The sequence below is a fragment of the Physeter macrocephalus genome, chromosome 11, assembly GCF_002837175.3.
Source record: "Physeter macrocephalus isolate SW-GA chromosome 11, ASM283717v5, whole genome shotgun sequence".
Taxonomy (NCBI): domain Eukaryota; kingdom Metazoa; phylum Chordata; class Mammalia; order Artiodactyla; family Physeteridae; genus Physeter; species Physeter macrocephalus.
Window position 1 is genome coordinate 146,178,133 of NC_041224.1, and position 24,815 is coordinate 146,202,947.

At 45.0% G+C, this 24,815-nt stretch overlaps 1 protein-coding gene and 1 long non-coding RNA gene across 13 annotated transcripts in view; one reads left to right on the forward strand and one right to left on the reverse strand.

Annotated features, from left to right (window-relative positions):
• FNTB (farnesyltransferase, CAAX box, subunit beta) overlaps nucleotides 1-23,730 on the forward strand; it is an 84,732-nt gene extending 61,002 nt beyond the window's left edge. Inside the window, exons 8-15 of one of the 12 annotated variants that reach the window (XR_003682000.1) lie at nucleotides 3,243-3,372; nucleotides 6,038-6,170; nucleotides 8,917-9,066; nucleotides 12,351-12,462; nucleotides 14,143-14,257; nucleotides 14,350-14,458; nucleotides 14,791-14,973; nucleotides 18,666-18,753. Coding sequence is in view for 8 of the 12 variants with exons in the window: in XM_028496001.1 (XP_028351802.1) it covers nucleotides 3,243-3,372; nucleotides 6,038-6,170; nucleotides 8,917-9,066; nucleotides 12,351-12,462; nucleotides 14,143-14,257; nucleotides 14,350-14,458; nucleotides 14,791-14,918 (877 nt within the window). In the remaining 4 variants the exon portion in view is untranslated. Of the gene's footprint in view, nucleotides 1-3,242; nucleotides 3,373-6,037; nucleotides 6,171-8,916; nucleotides 9,067-12,350; nucleotides 12,463-14,142; nucleotides 14,258-14,296; nucleotides 14,459-14,790; nucleotides 17,575-18,665; nucleotides 20,164-23,455; nucleotides 23,564-23,637 lie in introns of those variants that run through there. The other 11 variants (XR_003681999.1, XR_003682001.2, XR_003682003.2 and 8 more) reach the window with 11 other exon arrangements.
• Nucleotides 8,297-23,750, reverse strand: LOC129392561 (uncharacterized). Its single transcript, XR_008618683.1, has 3 exons — nucleotides 23,666-23,750; nucleotides 11,319-11,403; nucleotides 8,297-8,405 (listed from the first exon to the last, which is right to left on the reverse strand). It is a non-coding gene; the product is annotated as an uncharacterized lncRNA (long non-coding RNA).
• Between the last annotated feature and the right edge of the window lie 1,065 nt (nucleotides 23,751-24,815).

Here is a 24,815-nt window from a genome sequence, read left to right on the forward strand (position 1 = left end):
TTTTTTTTTTTTTTTTTTTTTTTTTTTGCGGTACGCGGGCCTCTCACTGCTGTGGCCTCTCCCGTCGCGGAGCACAGGCTCCGGACGCGCAGGCCCAGCAGCCATGGCTCACGGGCTCAGCTGCTCCGCGGCATGTGGGATCTTCCCGGACCGGGACACGAACCCATGCCCCCTGCATCGGCAGGCGGACTCTCAACCACTGCGCCACCAGGGAAGCCCAGCAGTTATCTTCAATCTAGAATTGCATGTGCTTTACTTCCAAGAAACTTTATTATTTCTTTAATAACTTCTTCCCCTCCATTTTCTTTGTTTGCTCTTTTTATAACATCCAATAAGTGGAATTGGTCTTCTAATTTTTCAAAAATTTTTTGCCTGTCTTTCATCTCTTCATCTTTCCTATTGTGCTTTCTAAGAGATTCCCTTACTTTTTATCTTCTAATCCCTCTGTTGAGTTTTTATTTCTGCAGTTCTATTTTAACTTTAATCCCCATTTATAAAGAATACTTCCTTTCTATATTCTGTCCTGTTCTGGTTTCAGGGATATTTGTCCTTGCAGTGTTTTTAGTGTTTTTATTTTATATATAATATTTTATCTAAAGTTATAACTTAAAGTTTACTTCTGCTCCCTACATTATTTCCTCCAATTTATTTTTGTTTATTTGTCTTATTTTTGTTTCATGTTTTACATAAGTCTCTTTCTTGTAAGAGACTTTGCTCAAATGTCTGGTGTTCATATTTAAGTGTCAGGTGCCAAAAAAAACTGTGTGTGCCACGGTGGGCTGGGATGCAGCCATTCATGGGGGAATTCTCATATGTCAATATCTGTAGGGTTTTTCCCTTGGGCTTATCCATTTCCCTAGAGAAGAATCTTCCAGATTCCTGGTTGGGGTATGAAGTTAGCAGCCAGCTTTGTGAAACACGAATAGGGAAAGGGGTTGAGGGTGCTTGTGCCCAGATCTTAGACTCACATAATCCCCCTGTTCAGTACAGTGCCTCTGCCTGCTCTCAGCTGTGCTGGAAATCCTGGAATTCAGCTCCTCTCCATTCAGCCCCTGAAACCTCCCATCTTCTGCTGGGTACCTGGAGGTATAGCTGATTCTCTTATAAATTTACCACCAGTCAACTTGGTTCAAACTCATCCCACTTCAGGGGTACCTTGTGTCCCCCGGCTTGTCATCGGAACATATCACCTTGCTTTCTATTTCTTCTTCCCTCCTTTCCTCCCAGGGCTCGTGTAGGTTTCTCGGTTCTGTTAAGTCAGTTACGTCTTATCTCTATCCTTTTCCAGCTTTCACAATTTTGTTATCTCCTGTCTGTATTCATATCCTCTCCTATTCTCTTTACCGTTGTGGGTTTATCCTTTTTTAAAATTCCTTTACTTTCATTTTACTGGACTCTTGTGTTCAATCAGTTATATTTAACTAGAAGATACTCCCAAAGAATTTTACTAAATTGCTCTCATGCGTGTAAAAACAAAGGGATGGAAAGTGGAATATGTAAATAAATGTATATTGTGTGTGTGTGCGTGCGTGTATGTGTGGAGAGAAAGAGAGACTGAGACATAGAAACTCAGCTGGTGAGAGGAACTATGAGGCCAGGCTCAGCAGGAGTTGTAACTTTTTATTGTTTATTCTTTTATACTGTTTTTTTTTTTAACTCAAAAAACATTTTTAAAGGTAAGTTAAGAAAAAAAAAAATTCAGAGGTCCCTTGCTTGTTCTTCACTCATCAGACCTTCCAAACTTGAGCTGTTCCTATGTTCCATGAAGCCAAATGCACTGGAAAGAAAACTTGGATTGTGTGTCTTTGGGTGGTGGTGGGGTTAGGGGATGGAGGATGCTGAAGAATCTGTTCAGGGGATGGTAGCCAGTTCTTGACTCTGCACTCTGCTGTGATCTCCCTGGGCCTTGGGCCTCTCTGAAAAGGGCCTCTGAGTTCCCAAGGCCTCTCCTTTAACGAGAGGTACCTGGAAGGCAGGAGGTGTTACACATTCCTTTCTCTTCTACCTGGAAGTTGGATTAAGTGCTCATCCACCTGTGCACCTGTCAGGATTTGTGAGGCAGACACACCTGTAGGGAGTGTGACTCTATGTACATACCTGTAGATCACTGGAAGTAAAGTTCTATGTTATATGAAAATATACTGAAAAGAAAATCTCTTATTTCACAGATAAAACATGTTTATTATAAACAAGCAAAAAGAAAATCTAACTGCTTGTAATCCACCACTAACCACTCATTTGCTGTATATGTTTCCAGAATTCCAGAAAAATCATGCAGTATATTATCATTTTATAACTTTTTTCATGTAATGTATTTGGAACATTTTTAAGTATACTTCTGTAGCATTATTTTAAATGACTGTGCAGTATTCTGTTATACGGATATACCATAATTTATGTAACGAGTCCCTTACTATTGAGCTTCTGAGTTATATTCTAATGTTTCACTGTTATAAATGGGAATACAGTAAACATTCTTACAATCTGATTTTTGAACACATTTCTTACTTTATAATATTAATTCCTAGAAATGACCCTATATTGCTGAGCCAAAGATTACTCATGTTTTTATGACTAGAAAATACACTCTTAATATATAGTCTAATCCCAAATAATAATTATTATGATAATAAAGTAATTTGAAAATATAGGAAATTGTAATTTAAAAAAATAAGTTTACTTTGAATAGTTATAAAGGTATGTATTTTCACTATAGAAACTTTTTGAAAATACAGAAAAATAAAGAGGAAAAATATCAGCAATAGACCTGTACCAGAATTAGCACTTATTTTTCAATTTTATTTTAACCTGATGGTTATCACACTACACATATGATTTTATAACTTTTTCCAAAAAGTAATGATTTGAGGTACTATGTTTGTTACATTAGTAGACTATGTCTGAGTTTCCTTTTTTTTTTTTTTTTTTTTGAGGAAAAGGCATTTCTAAAAGTTAATTAGCATCTTTCCGTTCATAGTTGCAATGTTGTTTGTTTTTTTAATAGAAGTATAGTTGATTTATAATGTGTTAGTTTCTGGTGTACAACAAAGTGATTCAGTTTTATATATATATTCTTTTTCATATTCTTTTCCATTATAGTTTATTACAAGATATTGAATATAGTTACAGCTATTGAATGTAGTTGAATTAAACTAAGCAAACTCATCCTTTGCCATCCAGGGTGGTCCTGCACTTGTGCTCATTGGTTGACACTCAGTCTGCTTTTCTCAATCTCCTTCTAGGTGTCAGAATTGGGAAGGTGGAATTGGCGGGGTGCCAGGGATGGAAGCCCACGGCGGCTATACTTTCTGTGGCCTGGCCGCACTGGTCATCCTCAAGAAGGAACGCTTCTTGAACTTGAAGAGCTTATTAGTAAGTACTTGGTGATCCGTGTTCCTCTCAGGCCCCAGGCCCCTGAGATGTGACTTCTCAGGCATGCCGTCTTGAGGGACGGTTGGCTGTGGGAAGGGCTAACAGTTCCTGCCTTGAGCTGTGAACTAACAGTCCTGTAACGAAGCTTCAGATGCAGTCGTTGGAGTGCTCAGCACTGGACCAAGAAAGTGCAAGGGGTGAACATCTGTGCTCGGTTTCAGTTCCCTTCTTCCTGCCTTTCCATCTTCCTGCTCTGAACTTTCTGTACAGTGTGTTAGGCCAATTCCAGAGGCTTCTTGAATCCCTCAGACATCTGGTATGGGCCAGAGTACCTTCCTCCTACTTCAAAGAGAAGTATAGCTTCAGCCTCTTAAAATTAGAGGTTATCATGTGCCTTCGAAAGATTCTCCTGGGAGAAGAAGTTATGAGAAGAGCTTTGAGGCATTTTGAAGCCAAGCTTTTACTACCTGCTGCACTATGTGAACGTTTAGTAACTGCCTTCACATGAGCTAGGCACAGCCGGGTAATGCACAGAGCAGGTGGCCCAGGCATTTATGTCTCGACTCTAAGCTCCTGCCCAATATTCAGAATGAACTCAGAGCGCAGTCAGCTTCAGGGACTTGTTAGATTATAGCTAAATTATCATCGGAGGCCTAGTACGTAAACATACACTCATACACACGCACACACACACAGAGCCACGAAGGAGCTATCTTTGGGGAAGCATTTATTCCCTAACCATGACCTCAAAGCAAACCAGCTGCAACTGATATTCATCTCCTCTCCCCAAGTTCAGATGTCAGGTTCCCATCATAGGAACCATTGTGAGACCCATCTTGAGCTTCCAAGACAGTTTCTATTATACTATACAGATATGACCAGCAGCATTTTGTCCTCACCTTTAGGAAGCCTCCTATAGCATACTCTTCTTGAAGGTTCTTACAGCCTTGAAGGTTTATGCCAAAATGGCCAACTTTGTGCACAGACTTTGAGTTTATCATACATTTTGAAAACTTATCACCAACAAGGCGTGAAACATAAAAAAGCTCCATCTCCCAGGCAGAAATAAGGAATAAGCAGATGCCTCAGTTACAATAACAGTGTTCTGGATTTGAACCTTGTCTGTGCCACTTCACAGCTATATGACCTTGGGAAAATGGTCTAATCTGTTTTAACTTTAATGTTTTTCCTCTGTAAGGTAGAAGTAACAGTTCTTTGAAGGTCAAAGGAGAGAACAGGTATAAACAGCCTGGTACATAGTAGGTGCAACCTTCTTATCCAAACTACTCCCTCCCCTCTGTTTGCTCTGGGAGAACTAGGACCCATATTTGAAGGATTTTATGAATTCATATAGCCAAGGGAAACAGAATAAATCCATGGACTTAGGCACTGGAAAAAATTAATTAGTCTAGGTTAGAAACACTTAATCTGTGGGGTAAGTAAAAGTGAAGAATGGACTCCCTACTGTGGTGCCTGTTTTCTTGAGTAATGCTTCGCCTGCTTTCGTTAAATGGCATCAATCCTAAAGTGCTGGTTCATTTAAGACTGACTGGGGATATATTAGTGCCTGCACCTGCAGTGCAGTTTTTCTGTGTCTCTTTAAGAATTTTGGATTGTGACACTTTATGGGTGGGTGTTACTTTGAACAGGGATATAATCTAAAGTCTACAATTATTAAAGGAGGGCTGGACTCCTTCTGAAGAGGGTCCTTAGTGAGTCCTTTCAGGAACTCGGTCTAGTAAGAACGTAGGTACAGGGGAAATACCGTACTCTGTACCTTTCAGTTTGGTGAGGCTGCTCCGTGAGTCGCTGGCAGGTGGCTGGATCTGCCTTGGGGGGCTGGGAGGGAAGTGGAGATATTATCTGCTCGGCCTGTTGGTTCTACTCATTCCTCGAGGCCAAACCCTTCACTATCTCCATATTCATAGTAGAGTGTGTTTAGAAAACTTGGAGATAAGTATGCATCACGTGTGACCACCAGTGACACCGAGAGCCATCTTACAGGTTCAAAGTAAACTCTTTTCTTCTGTCAGCCAGCCAGTTTCCCCTGGGATAGCAGAGAGGCTAGACCACACAGAGCCATCCTTGTTCACCAGGGCTAACGGCTTCTGCCCCCAGTCCTGCGAGGGACAAGGGCCATGCTAAGAAATCTTGGATGAATTTCCTCAGGTGCCAAGTAAAAGTCAAGAGTAGTTTGAGATCATCTGATGACTTGTAGCACAAAATTCCATTTATCTGCTTTTAATAAACTTCCCCGAGCAGGGAAAGTGAATAGAAATGAGCCACTGGTGGTCTGGTCTTAAACTTCCTAGTTACACCTTATTAAGACCTGCTTGCAGGTTTCCTTTCAGGCCAGTTTGGCACACTTGTTCTCTCAGCACCAGAACCCACTTGGAACCCGGGAAAAGGTGGTTAGTTGTCTGTTAGGCCCTGAGCAGAGATTCATGCTGGTTGCCTCAAGAGGGTTAGACTAGATGTTGCACTGTAGTGTAGTCTGTGGCAGTGAGGGTGAGGAAGTCCGAGGCCAGAGTACCAGAACTGGGGTGCCAGGAAGCCAAGAGATGGGACCCCTCCCTCCCAGATTGGCCTCTGGGGATCTGGGCTTGCTGGATCTCGTGTCTCTTTTAACCTACAGCTGCTTCTCCCTTCTCTGTCTCATGCTCAGCAATGGGTGACAGGCCGGCAGATGCGGTTTGAAGGTGGATTTCAGGGCCGCTGCAACAAGCTGGTGGACGGCTGCTACTCCTTCTGGCAGGCGGGGCTCCTGCCCCTACTCCACCGTGCACTGCACGCCCAAGGTGAGCCCAGGGGCTGTAGGCAGGGTTGGGTGACTCCCCTCCGCTGCTGACCGAGTCAGAGGCCAGGGCGCTTTGTTAGAGGGGTTGAAATAGGCTGTCTGTCCTGGATTTTGAGGTGCCCAGTGTGGACCTTCCCGCCTCAGGCTAGGATCCCGTCCCAGTGGTCGAGGGGCCACTGCTGCTTCACTCTGGCTGTGGCTAGGGGGAGGCAGGTGCCTGGCTCCACGGTGACCACCACCTCAACTCCGTGTGAAGCTGCAGTTTCCGGTGCAGAGGTCTCTCTGTGTCACGTCAGAACTGAAAACCCACACTATGCACATGGTCACAGCAGTGACAGAAAGGCAGTTGCGTAAGTGGGCAGAGAACCAGAACCCCTGGAGCAAGGACCCACCGTGCCTGGCTGGCTGCGTGGTTGCCGCCATTAGAAGTGTTGTATTTTAGATTCACTGAAGAATCCTGGATGCGGGTTTGTCCCCCTTGCCCCGCACCACTGGAGCAGAGAGACCTGGGTTCATCTCTGTGGAGCCTCAGATGGGAATGCAGATCCAAGCAGTGAGATAGAGAGCAAACTTCTGGGAGCCTTCCCTTGTTACCTCTCGACATCTCAGGCCACTGGCTGCCTCTGGAATCATCTTTTTTATTTATTTTATGTGAGAACAGGGTGTCTTGAGGAAACCAGTGGGAGAGGGGAAGTCTGGAGGCCCTGCTGGGTGCTGATCTGGTCTTGGAATGAGATCCCTTGGCCCAGAGGGAAGCTTTTCTTTGGACTTAATAGTTGGGTTATTCATTGCTCAAATGTAGAAGATGGGATTCTTTTCTACTGCCCCCGTCCCCCGCCCTGCCCCACACACGTTTTCTTCTTGTTTGGCTGTTTTTTTCTGAGCCCCTTTCTTTCGTTTCTTAATTTCATTTAAGTTGTGGCCACTTTGGGTACCAAACTGAAGTCAGCAGAGCCTCTGTCCTGTTTCCCCATCGCCCCATCCTCCCCGTCGCGGTCTGTCCTGAGAGTCCTTGGCCTGGAGCCCCCGGGCTTTCAGTTTCAGGGTGCTGAGATGTGTCTCGGCTGAGATACGTCCCCTGACTCTGGAACCTGCACGGTCTCTGGCTGAACACTATAGTAGGGAAGTCAGAAGTCCCCCGAGAGTCCGGCGTTTCAAAACAAATAACTTGGGGTTTTAGTGATCTCTTTATTTGGAGTTAGTGAGGTCAAGCCTCTGGGTCACACCGTCAGCCTTTCACAAACCTGTCCCTGGCAGGATTAAGATGCAGTCATTCTGCAGCTGCCAGGAAAATCCAGTGAGAGCATAACAGGAGGGCTACCTGCCAAAGTCTTCAAGGGGGCCCTGGTTCACATTTTGTTTATCGTAGTGCAAGTTCTGGAGGACTAGTCACATTCAAAGCTCTCCCTGTGGGAAAAGTTAGTTGCCTGTGAATCTTGGTGCTTCCAGCTTTTTTCACTGCCTGGAAGGAGGCCCATGTTAGGCCCGAAGCTCACGTCTCAGCAAACAGTGGACCTGGACTAGGCAGGCCTCCGGAAGACGGGAGTGTTTTGAGTGGTGGGCAAAATGCTGACGTTGGGAGTCAAAAGGAGATGCGGCGTAGAACGATATTCACAATATACTGTGATCAAAGTTAGGTTTCAAAGTAGTATGTATGTAATTCCATTTTCAGTGTAGAGTTGACTCCAAAAAATTAATGGAACGTATCTGGGTTATGAAATGACAGGTGATGTTTGTTTTCTTTCTTTTTTACTTCTATTTTCTAATTTTTCTACAATAATATATCTTTCTTACATAAAGGAAAACAACAAAAGTTATTTTACAAAAGAGAAATTCTATAAACAAAACTCGTAGCAAGGTGGGGAAAATATTTGGATAAATGATGAAGAGCTTAATTTCATTTGAGAAAGTCATACCAAGCAGTAAGAAACATGAACAACCCAATTGAAAAACAGGCAGAGGATCTGAACAGACAGGTTCAGAACAGACAGAAAAAGAACTGATATTATTATAACTTCTACTACAGCTGCTACAACTACTGAGACTTACCACATGCTCACCGCAGGCCAGGGGCAGAACTGAGTATTACACATGTATTTTCTCATTTGATCCTCCAAACAGCCCTATGAAACGAATACTATCCGGGAGTTCCCTGGTGGCCTAGTAGTTAGGATTCCGGGGTTTCACTGCTGTGGCCCAGGTTCAATCCCTGGTCGGGGAACTGACATACCGCAAGCTGCATGGCCAAAAAAAAGAAAAAGAAAAAGAAACAGGTTCTATCATTATTCCCATTTTACAGGTGAGGAAACAAAGTACAGCATGGGTAAGTGACTTGCTTTATAATACCTGATTGCCACCTGTCATGGTATCAGAGCCCTGCCATCTGTAGATGGCCATTAATCAGACGAAAAGGTGATAGTTAAAGAAATGCAAATAAAAACAGTGGGACCCTATTTGTTTTTACTATCAGGTTAGCAGAGATTAGAAAATTTGATACCCTATGTTGGGGAAAGTGTGGGAAAACAGGCACTTTTCACTGTTAGAGGGGGTGTAAATAGGTGTGTCATTTTTTGGAGGGTAGTTTGGAGACATCAGTTGAAATTATTTAAACCCACTGAGGACACTGGCAGGAATTTACCTGCACAGACATTGCAAAGGATGTGTGTTGAAGTGGAGTTTTAATAGCAAACAACCCAACTGCCCATCAAAAGGCTAACAGTTAAATAAATTATGATCTCTTCATACAGTAGCTGCATTACAATGGGCTCACGTGGAAAGCTCTCCAGGACACAACGGAAAGTGTCAAAGGCCAGGCCGAGAACAGTCTATCTGTGTGCACACAGGCTGGCATCCACCCAGCTTTCCTGGAAGTATACACAACTCCCCTTTAACAATGGGTACCTTTGGGAGAGGGGTAGGAGGTGGAGGGAGGGAAATGTACTTTTCCTATTGTACTGTAGGCTGCTTTTTTTTTTTCTTTTTCTTTTTTTTTTTTTTTTTTACCATGTGTGTTACTACTTTTAGTAAGTGAACAAATACATTTTTAAAAGGTGATGATGATGATCATACTGATAACTAAAAAGATGACATGGGACCGGCACACTGTAGCACATGAACCCAGGCCAATCCCTATCTCTTCTGTAGTCCATGCGGTGGCTGCCTTACGTATAGAAGACAGTATTTGAGTACAAGAACAAATTGCTATTAATATCTTTAAAATATCAAATGCTGACTAAATTAGTGAGTCACTTTGTTTTTGTGGAGCAGAAGGATAGCAGCAGGCCTGTGAGTTTCTGTTTGGATTGATAGTTACTAGTTGCTGCCATGTTCTTTGGGATGTACCCCAGGCTTTATTTGTCCACCTGTGAAATTGAGCTACATGTGGCTGTACCTGTCAGTTACTGTTTGAAAAACTTTTGATTTCTCAGATAAAAGGAACCTTTGAAATGCAAAATGACATTATAACGGGGATGTGTATTTTAAGGGAGAGATGTAAAGGATTTAAAAGGCCGACTCCAGTGTACAGTTATCAGCCTGTAATCATATCTCCCTTCGTCTCACCGTAATTATGTGTGTTGATGTGCAAATTCAAGATCTCAGGAAGTTCCTTGTCCAGTTTATGAACTTTGAGCCTTTAGACTTCAATAACGTAGGGGTAACTGAAACACTCTGTAATCTTTTTAATAATAAACATAGCATTTTCTTTTCAGATTCCAATTTTAGTGATAGGTTATTATTTACCTTAAGGTAACAGTCTTTTATTTCGTATAGGATATGAAGGAAAGGTATATTTTGTACAGATGTTTAATGCAGTTACCCTAAAGTTTAGTAAATATGCTTTTAAAAATAACAGCTCTGTTGAGATGTAATTCACATAGTGAACAATTTACCCATTTAAAGTGTACAGTTCAGTAGTTTTTAGTGTATTCAGAGCTGTGCAACCATCACTATAATCAATTTTAGAGTTTTCATCACCACCCGCCCAAATCTCTGTATCCATTAAATGTGCTTCTTAAAAGAAGAAATCACAAAGGAAAAAATCAACACTGTGATTACAGCATATGTGTAAACTATATTTATGCAATTTAAAAAACCCATATAACCAAAAAAGTAGAGCCAAAAGGGAGAAATAGGTATACCATATGATATGGATAAAGAGTAAATATAGTAAAAAGCTAGATTAATAAAATTGACTCTTGGATCTCAGAAGACAAAAGGACAGACACTCTCAAAAGGAAATCGAACTAGTAAGCAAAAGTTACGGGAACAGTTCACCCTAATTAGTAACTAAAGGCATGCACATCAAAACAAATGATCAGGTACTGTTTCTTTTTAACATTTTCATTGCCGAGAACCTTTTTTTCAAAGTAACCAGTGCTAGAGGTAGTACAGGAAAATCTTAAATTTTGCTGGCAGCTATATAAAGTCTTAAAGCAGTTTATCAGTATCTATTAAAAGCCTTAAAAATGTTTATTCCCTTTAACTGAATCATTCCACTCCTGTGAATCTACTTGAAGAAGATAATCCTAGACATAGAGAAGATTCACAAACATGTTTATTGCGGCATTTTTTATGATTGCAAGGAACTGGAAACAACCTTGGAAACAAGATAGAGTGAAGTCCCATCATATATGTATCTCCTACAGAGTCCACTATGCTCACAGGTGGAGAAAGAACAAAGAGGAAAGTAAAATAGTGTGAGCGCTTCCTTCAGTAAGCCTGTGTGCCAGGCTGAGCTTGAGAGGGGGGACGTGAAAGCGCCCCTCCTTCCTTGGGCTCAGTTCCCATGTGCCTCTTCTAGTGTGAGCATCTCAGGGTCAGGCCGGGGCTCGGGTGTTGAAGATGAGCGGTTTTTGCATGTGGCCCCCAAACATCAGCTGACCGTGCACCTCATCCAGTGCTCAACCCAGGAGACGGCAATCACTTTCTGACTGCACCCATCTCTCCTCCCATCTCTCATTTAGGAAATCTAAAAATGGTTATTTTCTATAGTATTCTATGTATATAAATATTCCAAAATTAACTATTTTGCCTACATATTCTCTTTATATACTGCATTTACTATAAACTTTGATGAATTTTTACCACAGAAGATTCTCTACTCATATATGTGAGAGTTTGGATCCAGAGCCTATATTGATGCCATTACCTTATGTGTCCACTTAATGAAATGCTGTATGGCTCTTTAGAATGATGGTTTTGAAGATTATGTAGCAGAACAGAAAAATGTATGCCTGTAGAGTTAAATGAAAAACGTAAGATACAAAATTATCATACCTGTATAGAAAAATGCATAGAAACACAAAAAGACTGGAAGAAAAATTAGCTTTTGGTTGTCATTTACAGATTGTTTGCTACCTTTGTAGCCCAGGTATCAAAGTATAAAATTAACCAGAGACTTAATGCACATTCTATATGTGTATTCCCACATAAATGTTTCCGTGCACATCTATCTATTGATTATCTGTCCCTCCTCCACCCTTGATAACCGTGTGGTCCACAGGAGTCTCTGACTGCTGATTAAAGTACTGCTGATTGGCAGTGCTTTAATATTATCACCAGAATTGTCAATTTCTGCTTGGGCTGTCATATGATGCAGGAGGGTGGTTATTAGAATGCTTCTTAGGGAAAATTTTTTGAGCCAAAACACTAGTTGGAGAATTCCCTTTGGAGATAGACTAAATCCAGGCTAAGACAAGTATCAATAGAAGAAACAGACATTATTACCCCATTAGAGTTCTCTTGGCTAATTAAGAGTCTGGTTAACAAGTTTCAGAGATGCACTGGAGGAAATGTCTTAAGAAGCCCAGGGAAAGGAATTGTGAACCAAGTCAGGAGCAGTAGCAGAGGTCAGTCTGGTAAGCTGAGCTAAACAGTTTGTCCATGCCTGCAAGGGACATGGTTTAGGGTGGTCATCCAGGGTAAGGGGACACTTCAAGTAAAGCCAAGTGTCGCTCTGACCTGCTGCACTTTGACTCTTCAAGGTTCAGGAGAAGGGACGTGTCTCGGGACTTGGGTGAAGAAATCAAGTGTCCCAAGAATGTAGTTTTCAAGATTAGTCCAAGGAGAATAGAGGGAAACCCTGACAGTTCCTAATGGATCCTAAAATACAAAGAAGTCATTGATCCTTTGCTGGACTTCTCCTAGGCTCCAGCCCACACTGATCCTTTGTCTTCTGCAGGTGACCCTGCCCTCAGCATGAGCCGCTGGATGTTTCATCAGCAGGCCCTGCAGGAGTACATTCTTATGTGCTGCCAGTGCCCCACCGGGGGGCTTCTGGATAAACCTGGCAAGTGAGTGCCTTGCCTCTGGGGAGGGAAGGACGGGGCGGGGAGAGAGGGGTGAGCATCTTAGGCCTACTCAGAGCCAGACGGGGTGGGCCTTTCTGTGTTGCTGTTTAGTGCACGTGTGGCATGGGAGGAAGCAGCCCAGCTGGGAGCACCCCCATCCAGTGCCATCCATCCATCCTGGCCCCTCCAGTGCTCTCCTTTCCTCAGCTTACTTGCACCCCCTCTCCAGTTAGGTAAACAGATTGCTGTGTTGGTAGCTTTTCTTTCCTCTTTTTAATTTTTATTTATTTTTTTATAAATTTATTTATTTATCTTTGGCTGCATTGGGTCTTCGTTGCTGCGCGCAGGCTTTCTCTAGTTGTGGAGGGGGGGCTACTCTTCACTGTGGTGTGGTGGCTTCTCTTGTTGCGGAGCACGGGCTCTAGGCACGTGGGCTTCAGTAGTTGTGGCTTACGGGCTCTAGAGTACAGGCTCAGTAGCTGTGGCTCACGGGCTCAGTAGCTGTGGCTCACAGGCTCTAGAGCACAGGCTCAGTAGTTGTGGCTCACGGGCTCAGTAGCTGTGGCTCACGGGCTCTAGAGCACGGGCTCAGTAGTTGTGGCTCACGGGCTCTAGAGTACAGGCTCAGTAGTTGTGGCTCACGGGCTCAGTAGCTGTGGCCCACGGGCTCTAGAGCACAGGCTCAGTAGTTGTGGCTCATGGGCTCAGTAGCTGTGGCTCACGGGCTCTAGAGCACAGGCTCAGTAGTTGTGGCTCGTGGGCTCTAGAGCACAGGCTCAGTAGTTGTGTCACGCAGGCTCAGTAGTTGTGGCTCGCGGGCTCTAGAGCACAGGCTCAGTACTTGTGGCACGCAGGCTTAGTAGTTGTGGCTTGTGGGCTCTAGAGCACAGGATCAGTAGTTGTGGCTTGTGGGCTCTAGAGCATAGGCTCAGTAGTTGTGGCTCACGGGCTCTAGAGCACAGGCTCAGTAGATGTGGCGCACAGGCTTAGCTGCTCCGCGGCATGTGGGATCTTCCTGGACCAGGGCTCGAACCCGTGTCCCCTGCATTGGCAGGCAGATTCTTAACCACTGCGCCACCAGGGAAGCCCCTCCTCTTATTTAACCAAACTGATTTAAATAGAAGAGGATACAGGATTTTTAAACTCCTGAGTGTCATAAACAGAGATTATAATCAAGGCGACCATTACCGAGTAGATTCAATACCTTTAGGTGCCATACTAAAAGAAAAAGGGAAACCAGTCAAGTCCTGTTACCCTTGCTGCTCACTCCCCACTCCCCCAGCACACACACACCCTGCTGCCTCTGCATCCTGGTCCAGCTGAAGGCCAGTCCCCAGCAATTTATCAGGAAGAATTTGGCCCATTCCTAGAAATTTTGATGTGGGATTTTTTTTTTTTAAACTATATTAATTTAGCCAGCACTACCCTGGAGAGCCCTTTCCAGAAGACAGCTGACAGGACCGACTGTAAGGTTACAGTTCCTGCTATCAAGCAGGGCGGAAGGATGGGGCTCTGAAAAATGCTGCTGGGGGAAGCCAGGCTTCGAGGTGCGTGGAGGGTGGGATGGGACGCGTGAGCGCTCCCCAGGCCTCTGCGTCTGTGCGGTGGCCTTGTTGTCAGAGGCTGTGCTGGGGCCGGATGGGGAGCAGAGGACGCCTGCTCAGGGTCGCCCCGTCCTTCCAGGTCCCGGGACTTCTACCACACCTGCTACTGCCTGAGCGGCCTGTCCATAGCCCAGCACTTCGGCAGTGGAGCCATGTTGCACGATGTGGTCCTGGGTGTGCCCGAAAACGCCCTGGTAAGGTGGGATGGGGGGCTTACCACTGCTTCTCCACAGGGCCCCCAGGATGGGGCTGGCGGGAGAGCAGAGCACCCGCTCTTGGCCTGCAGAACCGGCTGCATGAGGACATGGACAGGCTGGTGAACTCACCGTCCCCACCCTCTGTCTGCAGCTCGTTCTCCATTCATGAGCATCTGGCTGGCAAACTCGAGGTTCCAGGTGAGGGTCCAACCTGTGACAGAGGGTTTGTGCCTTTGTCCCACAGCCTAGGGCCCAGACCACTTGTCATTAGTTCCCATCTCCCAGGAAACTGGCTCAGAGGTAGTGAGTTTCTGCACCTGCAGCCAGCAGCCCTGCCCATGTGGCTGACTGTCTTCTGGAGCTCTCAGCTTGCGGCCATCCCTCCGGAGAAGCCCTCTCAGACCACCTTCTGTAAATGAGATGCCCTGAAACACTCTGCCAGAGCCTGGTTTGTGCCCTTCATAGCACCAGCACGATTTGTCATGCGTGTGTTTAACTGGGTTTTATCTGCTTCCCTCAAAAACTGTCAGCCCTGTGCGGGCGAGCTGTTCACCACTGTATCCAGCCCCAGGCCAGCCTGGCCACGGGACATGCTTGTGAGCCTAGTCATGATCCTGAGACTCAACTCCGGCTAAGACTGTCTGCAGCTGTCAGATGATGGGGCCTGTGCAGATTGTCATGAAATATTCCAACAGAAGAAACACAAATGGCCAGTAGGTGGATGAAAAGATGCTCAGCCTCACTAGTAATTGAGAAAATCCAAGTAACAACCCTTCGGCTGTTTCAAGTATTTGCCTCCTATGCAACCCTCTTCCGTTCTTTTCCCTCCCTCCTTCCTCAGCGTAACCCCATCCTAAATTTGACATTTATCATGCCTGCAAATGTTTTTGTGCTATTACTACATAGGTATGTATCCACGAACTATATATAGAGTTGTTTTGTATGTTTTCAAATGTTTTATAACAGTATCTACCCGACCATTTATTCTGCATCACTTTTCTCACCGACCATTACCCTTTTGAGGCTTAGTCGTCTTCATATGTGTTGCTCTAGTTTATTCATCTTAACTCCTGTATGGTATTCCCTTGTCTAAGTGTACCCCAGTTTAATTTTCTAGTCTCCTGTTGGTTAACACTGAGATGGTTTCAGATTTTGCTATTACACAAGGTGTTGCAGTGAACATTCTCGAGTTACAGTTTCTGAGAGAGATACACCTTCATCCTCACCAGATGGCCCTGAACCTTGCCCCTTTGTGCTTGGGTTATTTAACGCTCACATGGCACCAAGATGAGTTGCTCCATAGTCAGACTTTTCCTTTCTGCCAACTTGACAGATGTGAAATGGTATCTCAGTTTTGTTTTGCATTTCCCTGATTACTGGTGAGGCCGAGCATCTTTGCAAACGTTTGTTGGCCATTTGTGTTATGTCTTCTGTGAGTTGCCAGCCAGCTCCTATCCTTTGCTCATTTTCGTATTGATTTGTAATTTTGTTTGCTCTTTTCTTATGTAGTAGGAGTTCTTTGTGTGTTCTTGATACTAATCCTTTGTCAGTGGTGTGTGTGTGGTGACTCTCTTCCAGTTTGTGACTTGTCTTTTCACTTTGTTTTTAGTGTTTTTGTTGAATAGAAGATTTTAACTCTAAAGTGAATAATTTTATTTGCCTTTTCGGTTTTTGAGGGTTTTTTTTTGGGGGGGGGGCGTTACTTAAGAAATCTTTTCCTACCCTGAGGTCATAAATATTTTTCTTCTAAACAATTTAAAGTTTTGCTTATCCCATCTAATTTTTTAATTCTCTTGGAATTTATTTCCTTCTGTAGTGAGGGTGGGATAAAATTTTATCTTTTTCCCATTTTGGTTAACCAATTGACCAGCACCATTTATTGAAGTTTACAACCTTTCCTATTGATGTATCACATGTGTGTCACATACTCAAGTTCCTGTATATGAGGTGACTGTTTCTGGACACACTGTTCCATTGGTCTGTTTGTTATCTTTGCTGTCTTAAGCAAATCTTAAATGCAGGTAAGCAAGTCTTACCTACCCACCTCATTCTTTTTCTTCAAAACTGCTTTGGATATTCTTTGCCTTCTGCATTTTAGGATTTCCTGTGCATTTTAGGATCAGCTTATCAAGTTACACACACAAAAAAAACTAGTGGAATTTTTATTAGAATTACATTGAATGTAAGATTAATGGGAGGGAACTGACCTTAACATTCGGGCTTCCCATTTATAAACACAATTCTTCAGATTTTTTACATTTCTTTTAATGGTCTTTTATCATTTTCTCCATAAAGGACTAGCACATCTTTTGTTAGACTTCTGTCTAAGAAATTTATAGTTTTTGTGTCTATTGTGACTGGAATATTTTTTTCCATTTTATTTTGTAATTGGTTGTTACTAATGTATAGAAATGCTATGGATAATTATAGTTTAATTTTGCACCCAGCAGCCTTGCTGAATTCTCTTTTTTTTTTGGCTGCTCCACGTAGCTTGCGGGATCTTAGTTCCCTGACCAGGGATTGAACCGGGCCCCCTGCAGTGGAAGTGTGGAGTCCTAACCACTGGACCGCCAGGGAATTCCCTCTGAATTCTCTTGATAGTTGTAATAGTTTGTCTATAGAATCTCTTAGATTTCTTATTTAGAACGTAATGTCATCTTCAAGTAAGGAGTTTTGCTTTTTCCTTCCTGATTCTTAAGAATTTTCTTTCTTTTCTTGCCTTGTAATGTTGGCTAAAACCCCCATGGAGTGTTGACTGGAGGTGGTAATAGAAAGTGTTCTGATTGTAATGGGAAGGTTTCTGTAATTCCATCATTAAGGAGGATGCTTACTGTGAGGTTTTGGTAAACATTTCATATCAGGTTAAGGATGTTCCCCTCTGTTCCTGGTCTACTGGGTTGTTTTTTTGTTTTATTTCAGTCATAATCTAGTGTTAAATTTTATTGAATGCTTTTTCCTCATCTGGCTTTTCTCCTTTAATCTGATGTTGTGTTTTGTTAATACATATTCTGATGTGACCTTGACGTTACGGGATAAGCCCTGCTTGGTGATAATAGAGTGTGGGGGGTGTATGTGCTGTTCTAACACCTGCTGGATTCACTCTGCTGGTATTTTTGGCTCGTATTTTTATTTAGGATTTTTTGCATGTGTGTTCATGAGAAAGACTGATCTAAAATTTTGTTTTATTGTATTCTTTTCCAGTTTGTGTTTCAGGATAATATAGCCTCATAAAATTAGACGGGTGTCTTCCTACTCTACTTTTTCTTTGGAAAAGTTTGTATAAGTTAGAGATTATCTTGTAAGCTAACACTTGCTTGAGAAACCATGTAGGCCTGGTATTTTTTTGGGGGGAATGGTGGTAGCAGAAAAAACAATTGTTATTGATTTAACTTATTCATATAGGTTTTAAAGAATTTCTTCTTGAGCAATTTTGAAAATTCATATTGTTCTATAAAACTATTCAGTTTATCTGAATTTTTATATGTTTTCGCATGAAGTTGCTCATAGTATTTTCTTAAAATTTTTTAAATCTCTTGCAATTATGTCCCCTTCTTCATTGTCCCAGGGTGGAAGAGTCCTGAATACTGGCCTAGGATTGTGCCCTGTCTGAGACCAAAGTTTATTTTGGGTTTCTGTGGTGCAGTGGGATAATATAAAATAATTTATATATGGCCTGACACCTTTACTTAAGTGTAACAGGGTTGTGGTCCATTTTTCTTGATTATAAATACAGATGCATGTTCACTGTTTTAATAATTGGAATATATATAAAAGTATAAATAAGAAAATTTAAAACAGTCATGTCACGGTTCCTATTTTGACATATGTTCATTTTTTCCCTATTTATATAAATCACATCTATCAACACTTTAAAAAGTAAGTTTAGGATAATATCACGCATACTGTTTTCCTCACTTAATATAAGTATTAGCCAATATCGTCAAATATTTGAAAGCATGTTTTTTTGTTTGTTTGTCTTGTTTTTTTGCGGTACGCGGGTCTCTCACTGTTGTGGCCTCTCCCGTTGCGGAGCACAGGCTCCGGACGCGCAGCCTCAGCGGCCATGGCTCACGGGCCCAGCCGCTCCGCGGCATGTGGCATCTTCCCGGACCGGGGCACGAACCCGTGTCCCCTGCATCGGCAGGCGGACTCTCAACCACTGCGCCACCAGGGAAGCCCTGAAAGCATGTTTTTTAATGGCTCTATAATGTTCCTTTGTGTCCCACATACTGTAACATGTTTTTACCAATACCCTGTTGTTGAACATTAGGGCCTTGTGAGATCCTAGTGCATCTCTGATGATTCCTTATGTTACATTTTTACAAGTGCATTTAATGGGCAGAGGCTGTGCACATTTCCAAGGACCGCTGGGGTGATTAACTGGCATCTGTTCTTCTCTTTGCAGCAGCCCACTCACCCTGTGTACAATATTGGACCAGATAAGGTGATCCAGGCCACCATGCACTTTCTGCAGAAGCCAGTTCCAGGCTTCGAGGAGCATGAGGATGAGGCAGCAGCAGAGCCTGCCGCTGACTAGAGGGCATGGTGTCCCGCAGCTCTGTGTTCACCCACCTCCCCAGTCAGACCAAGGTTTATACATTTCGATACCTACTGCATTCTGGGCTGCACAAGCCTTGGCCGCTGTGAAGCTTGGTTCTCTGTCCTTTCTTGTTAAACAAAACAAAACTGATGGCTCTGTGTTTAGAGAACACAGTGGTGTGGTTTTTAAAAAATTCTTTCCACTCCTGTCCAACCAAAAATCTTCAGCCACGCGGGATCTGAACCCGCTCTGGCCTGGCCAGGGTTGGTTGGGGAACAGTGCAGCTCTCCAGTGCGACCGTCGCATCGAAGCGAATGATGTTTATGAGTGTTACGGCACCTGGAGTTGCTGCTGCGATTCCTCCTTGTGCCACCGTTAAGTCACCAGGAAGGTGGCCTCCGTGGGTGGAAATAAGTCTGCTCCATGCCTAGGCAGGGGCTTTGAGTCCCACCAAAATGAATTCTCCAGGAAAAAAACATGGTGGCACTTCACTCAGAGGTGCCCGAGGCGCTCACCTCCCAGCCTGGTTACTTGCAAGGGGAAGGAGCTGGGGTGGGAGGAGAAAGCTCTCGGGAGGTGTGAGTCCCTCCCTGTCCACACTGGGCACTGACCACACATCTCCAAGGCCGGGTTGGGCAGGATTTCCTTCAGCCCCACTTGTGGTGACTTAGACCCGGGAAGCCAATTACGAGTGGAAAATGAACCTCTAGTTCAACTCTGTGCCAGAGGAAGCAGCCCCAGAGCCCCCCCACTCAGCCCCCCCCCACCGCCCCCCGCAGGTGCCCTGAAAAGGCCCTCTGAGGACTGCAAGGCAGCACCTTCAGCCCGTGGCCAGTCTGTTTCCATCTGTCTTCCACCGACTCCCAGCCCACCCTCCTCAAAGACGGTGTTGTCTTCTCTCACCCCAAGTATTAACACTACTAAGAAAGACTTTCACCTTAATTTCTGACTCAGGATTTATTCACATCCTGCCCACTCCAGGCTCAGAGAAATAAAACCAAGCGCTAGATAAGCTGGGTGCTGCTGAGGCAGTAGCCGCGGAAACCTGGCCGGGCCAGGGCTGAGTGCTGCCTGGTGTGTTCAGCCTGGCAGGGCCTCCGCTGCCCTCACAGAAGAACCCTTTCTCGGTCAGTGGGGTCTTGAGGAGTTGGCTCACTTGTCCACTGCTACGGTCACAGCGAGCTCCATGTCGCCGGTCTGGCCTTTCCATAAGCAGCCCTGGGCTGTGGGCAGATGGGGGCCTGGAGATGCGGCATAAGGCTCTTCTCAAAAACTCTGGCCATCTGCTGCCTCTAATTCCCTAGTGCTTTGGTGTATTGGGCTATGTATTACCTCCTTGAAATAGTAAAAGAATAACCTTTTCTATGATGTCTCTCATTTGTGACTGGTACCAAGAAAATTCCTTCCGAGTGCCCAGCGTTCGGAGTTCTGCAGCTTGCTCGTGGGTTGCCAGTCTCCTCCCGTGTGCGACTGCAGGCCGGGCGAGTCGGTAGTTACAAAGAGGTCTGACTTGCCTTCCTCCCTCACATCCCTTCTCCAGTCGAGGACAAGGAGGGGAAAAGCCCCCCGGAGCACTTCAGTTTGTCCCAGCACGCCACACACGGTTTCACGGTCTGGGAGTCTGTCTCCTCCACCTGGCTACGAGCAGGGACTGCGCTCCCGAGCCCTCATGCAGGCACGCAGCAGCAGGTGGGGTGGGTGACGTCCTGGCCAGGGGCTGGGCGGCTGTCACAGGGACAGGTCGGAATCCTGTGTCACCTGGCGTTCCTCGTCTGGGCAGAGACCCTCTCCCAGGGAGAAGCCAAGAAGGCGGGTGCTCTGTGGCCTGCCCCCCCTTGACAGGAAAGGAGAGGGAACCCTCAGAGGTGGAGCATAAGCCAGAGCCACATCCTGGAATGTAACTCCTGCCCCCATGCCGTTTTTGGCTGGGATAACAAAAGTTCAGGCTACAAAGCAACATACTGAAATGCACCCTTCCCGTCACTACAACGAAAGGCCAGACCCTCTAACACCACTAGCCTCAAGGTATTACGAGATGAATTGCAGTGATAATTGGTGTGGTTAAGAGACAGAAGGGATTGCTTCCGTCTGCACTGGCTTTATACCAAGGAGGGAGGATTTGAGGTGGGCCCCAAAGGGTAGGGGAGTTTACACTGGCATATCCATGAGACTTCTCTCTGCTCCCATTTGGGTCTGGAGAGTTTCCCAACGTAAAGAACATTCAAAGTGGGTCCTGCAGGTAGATTCTCAGATTTATCATGTGGATCCATGAGTCAGAGGCACTTACACAGCATTCAAGGTAGGTTGCTCCAAATAAATATTTCCGCTATCAATAAAGAAATATAAGCCGACTACAGATCTCTATATCCAGATGGGCCCCAACGTCCCCCTTGGAACTATCTCAGACCCACCTTGAATGCTGTGTAAGTTGGGAAGCCTTCCAGACCCCACGGTGAGCAGAAGGGGACCTCGTGGCTAAGCCAGCGTGAACTTGCCTGAGACAATACGAGTCAACAATATTCCTAAACTGCCCTCTGTTCGTGGTATCGTTTCTGAGTTAGAAGCCACTAGTTAGATTCTGGCCACTGTGTTGTGACAATGCAGGAGCGTCCTTGATGAAGCCACTTCTCAGGAAGACCTCACACAAAAGCAGAGGCCATAATATTAAATAACAGTTCCACGATGTCCTACCATGGAGGACTAGCCTTAGATTTTAGTATGTTGCCTCCTGGTGATTTAACTTAGCAGAGAGATGGACTTTAGAAACCCCTGGCAGGGTGGTTGCTTACATGACCCTGGCTATTTCACCGGTATTAATTGTGCTTCTGGCAGGAGCTTGATAGCTGGGAACTAAACATGGAGCTTCTTGAGTGCACTATACTGTTGGTAGAAGTGGAATCCATTGGCATCAGAAGTCAGAGATGTACAGATAACAATGCTGATATTCCATTATGAAAGCTGAAGAACTTGTCTCTTCTTCCCACCATGTTTACATTGATCCCACCTCCTTATGGAAGAGGGTCACTGGACTACGTGCAGGAAATAGCCAGTAGCTTCAGCATCCCGAGTCAGAGGAAAGGGTAATGGCTGGGGTGGGAAATGACTGTTCTTAGGCCTGTAGGCTTCCTAGACCCTCTGTGGACAGGGCTACTAAGATACAGGCACTGCAGAGACCAAATCTTAACAAAGACATAGGATGTCTCGTTCACCGTCTGGGATAAGTTCGGTACAATGAAAGTCTGCTCTCCTAACGCTGATAGTAGGGCTTGATGTTACTACAAGGATACAGAGGTCTATGATGGAGGGCTGTTCAGTGTTGCTTTCATTTGGGGATGCAGGTATTCATTTTGGGGAAGTATTTTGCTAATATTTTATTCTTCCACGATTTACACCAGGGGGCAGCAAACTTTCTCTGTAAAGGGCCAAATTACTAAATATTTTAGGCTTTGCAAGCAACTACTCAACTCTGCTTTACCACTGTAGTACAAAACAGCTGCAGACAAAGCATGGCTATGCTCCAGTAAAACTTCATGAAAACATGGTGGGCCAGATTTGGTCCATGGGCTGTAGTTTGCCTACCCCGATCTAGACTAAATCCAATCCATATTCATTTAGCATTCTTCTGCAGCTTTTCATGGCTGGGATGCTTTCCATGTACATAATATTAGTGTTAAATGACAAAATGTACTTGGTAAAGTTCGGCCCAAACATTTTAGCCACCCACATGCACTGCTCAGGGCATTCACTGCCCTTGAACAGGAAGGAGAATTGTATGATTTAAGGAATTGTTGCAACTGACAGAAAACCTGACCCAAACAGGCTTAAAGCAAAGAGGAGATGTGTTGATTCATAAACTGAATCGTCCAGGAATTAGCTTGGCTTTCTGAGTGGCTTCAGTGGCTTTCTTTCCATCTTTCTATATCGGCTCCAGTCTCAGGCTCTCTCCATGTGGTTCTAAAATGGCAGTAGCAATAGCTCCAGACCTTACATCCTCTTAGGGTCAAGTTCAGCAGACAAGAGCAGCTGGCACTTTCTTCCCAGTGAGTATCACTGCATTTCACTGACTTTGATCAAGCCAAGTGCCTTTCTGACATGCAATCCTGTGGCCAGGAGATTACAGTGCACTGATCGATCAAATGCTTCTCCCATGAGTGGGAAATGGGGCTCCATCAGAAGCACATAGTCCAAGAATGGGGAAGGAATGAAGCCCCAGTGCAAATTAGGGTTGTAGCCAAAAGGGGGAGATGGATGCTAGAGAGGCAAAATCACCACGTTCTCTCCAATGGTGGATTCTAGAAACCTGTAGTGGACACTGTGGCATCCATTCCTCCCCTCCCCAGCTGTGGCAGCCAAAAGGCCTGTGTGGGTGTGTCCCCCCTCCTACCTCCAGGCTGGGCTCTGATTGGCCTAAGCCAATCATTTTAATCCATCCCTCTGCTTGAGTAATTTGTTCAGGTTTAATAATAACCCAGGCCTAAGCCAATCAGCATGGTTTGTCCTAGCTTCAGTGATTGATTCAGAGCCAAGGATGTGGCCTAAAATAGACCAAAGAGAGAGAAGCCCTGGACATTTGATGACAGGGGAAAAGCAGTTCTCTCCTATTAGGGATGGTGGAATGTGTGGCCTGGGACTCCAACAACCATTTTCCTACCTAGAAGGAAGCCAGTCCACACAGACTCCCTGAGACACTTACCGAGAAACACGGCCAGAACCCTGTCACACGACTCCTGCAGCCTGGATCTGCCTCTGCATTTTTCAGCTGTGTAAGCCAGTTTGAGTTGGATTTACTATTTCTTGCAACCCAGAGCATCCTGATACATAGAAAACTCTATTCCAGATTAGCCCCAGAGCCATGAACTCCTTACCTGCTGCCTGAAGAATGCTGATCGTTCTTGTCACCTCCATCCAAACGACCCCTGAGAGGGAGCCTCCTGGTCACTGTCTCTCCTCATTTGATCCTTGACTCAACCTCATGAGGTGGGTGAGGCAGGTGTGTGTCTGCATTTTACAACTGGAGAAACAGGTCAGAGAGCTTAAGTGACTCACCCAAGGTTTCCGAGCTATCAGGTAGTGGAGTCTGAACCTGAACCCAGATCTGCTGCCTCCGTAGCCCATGTGCTTCCACCACCCCAGGTCTCTGAAATGGGTGGTCTCGGGGGTGGGGAGCAGTAGCTAAACATGCATGAGTTAAGCTCCAGGGGTGGACGACCGAGGCCCTGAATGCCGGCTCCCATCTTTCACCAGGACGAGGATGGTGACAGCGAACAGCAGGGGCAGGCTCACCTCACCCTTCTGACCCGCTGCCCACTGTCTGTCAGGTCCCTGGCATAGGGCCACGGCCCCTGCACCAAATGCGTGCCACCCCAGTGCAGAGTGTGATGCTGCGTGAGTCACAAGCGAGGCCCCGGTGAGTCAGTCTTCCCGGGAGCTGACCACAGCCAGCCTTCTCCACTCCAGCCCGGCATGCCTGACTGGTTCCTGGACATCCTCTTTCACTTCCTCGCAATAACCTCCTTGCCTATTACCAGCTGGTGCAGGAGGTTCAGAGGACGGGGCCAGGCGGCTGATGTTCCTCCCTCCTACTTCTCGGGCACATCCAAGAAGAAAGCCAGGCAGGCGGGCAGAGTGCTCATCACCAGCCCAGCTTAATGGGAAGCTTTCTCTGCCCCCTGCAGAAACACAGATGTGGAAAAATAACAACAGTGACAATAATGCATTTTAAAAAATAAACGTTCACTGACTTCCCATATACCCCGAGTCAGTTTCTCCTCTTAGCATCTCATATAAATATGATACATTCATCCTAACTAATGGCCAATATTGATATATTAACTGAAGTCCGTACTTTGTTCAGAATCCTTAGTTTTTACTTGATGTCCTTTCTCTGCCCCAGGATCCCATCCAAGATACCTCATTACATTTAGTCATTATGTCTCCTTAGGCTGCTCTTGGCTGTGACATCCTTAGACTTTCCTTGCTTTGAGTGACCTTGACAGTTTTGAGGACTCGTTAAGT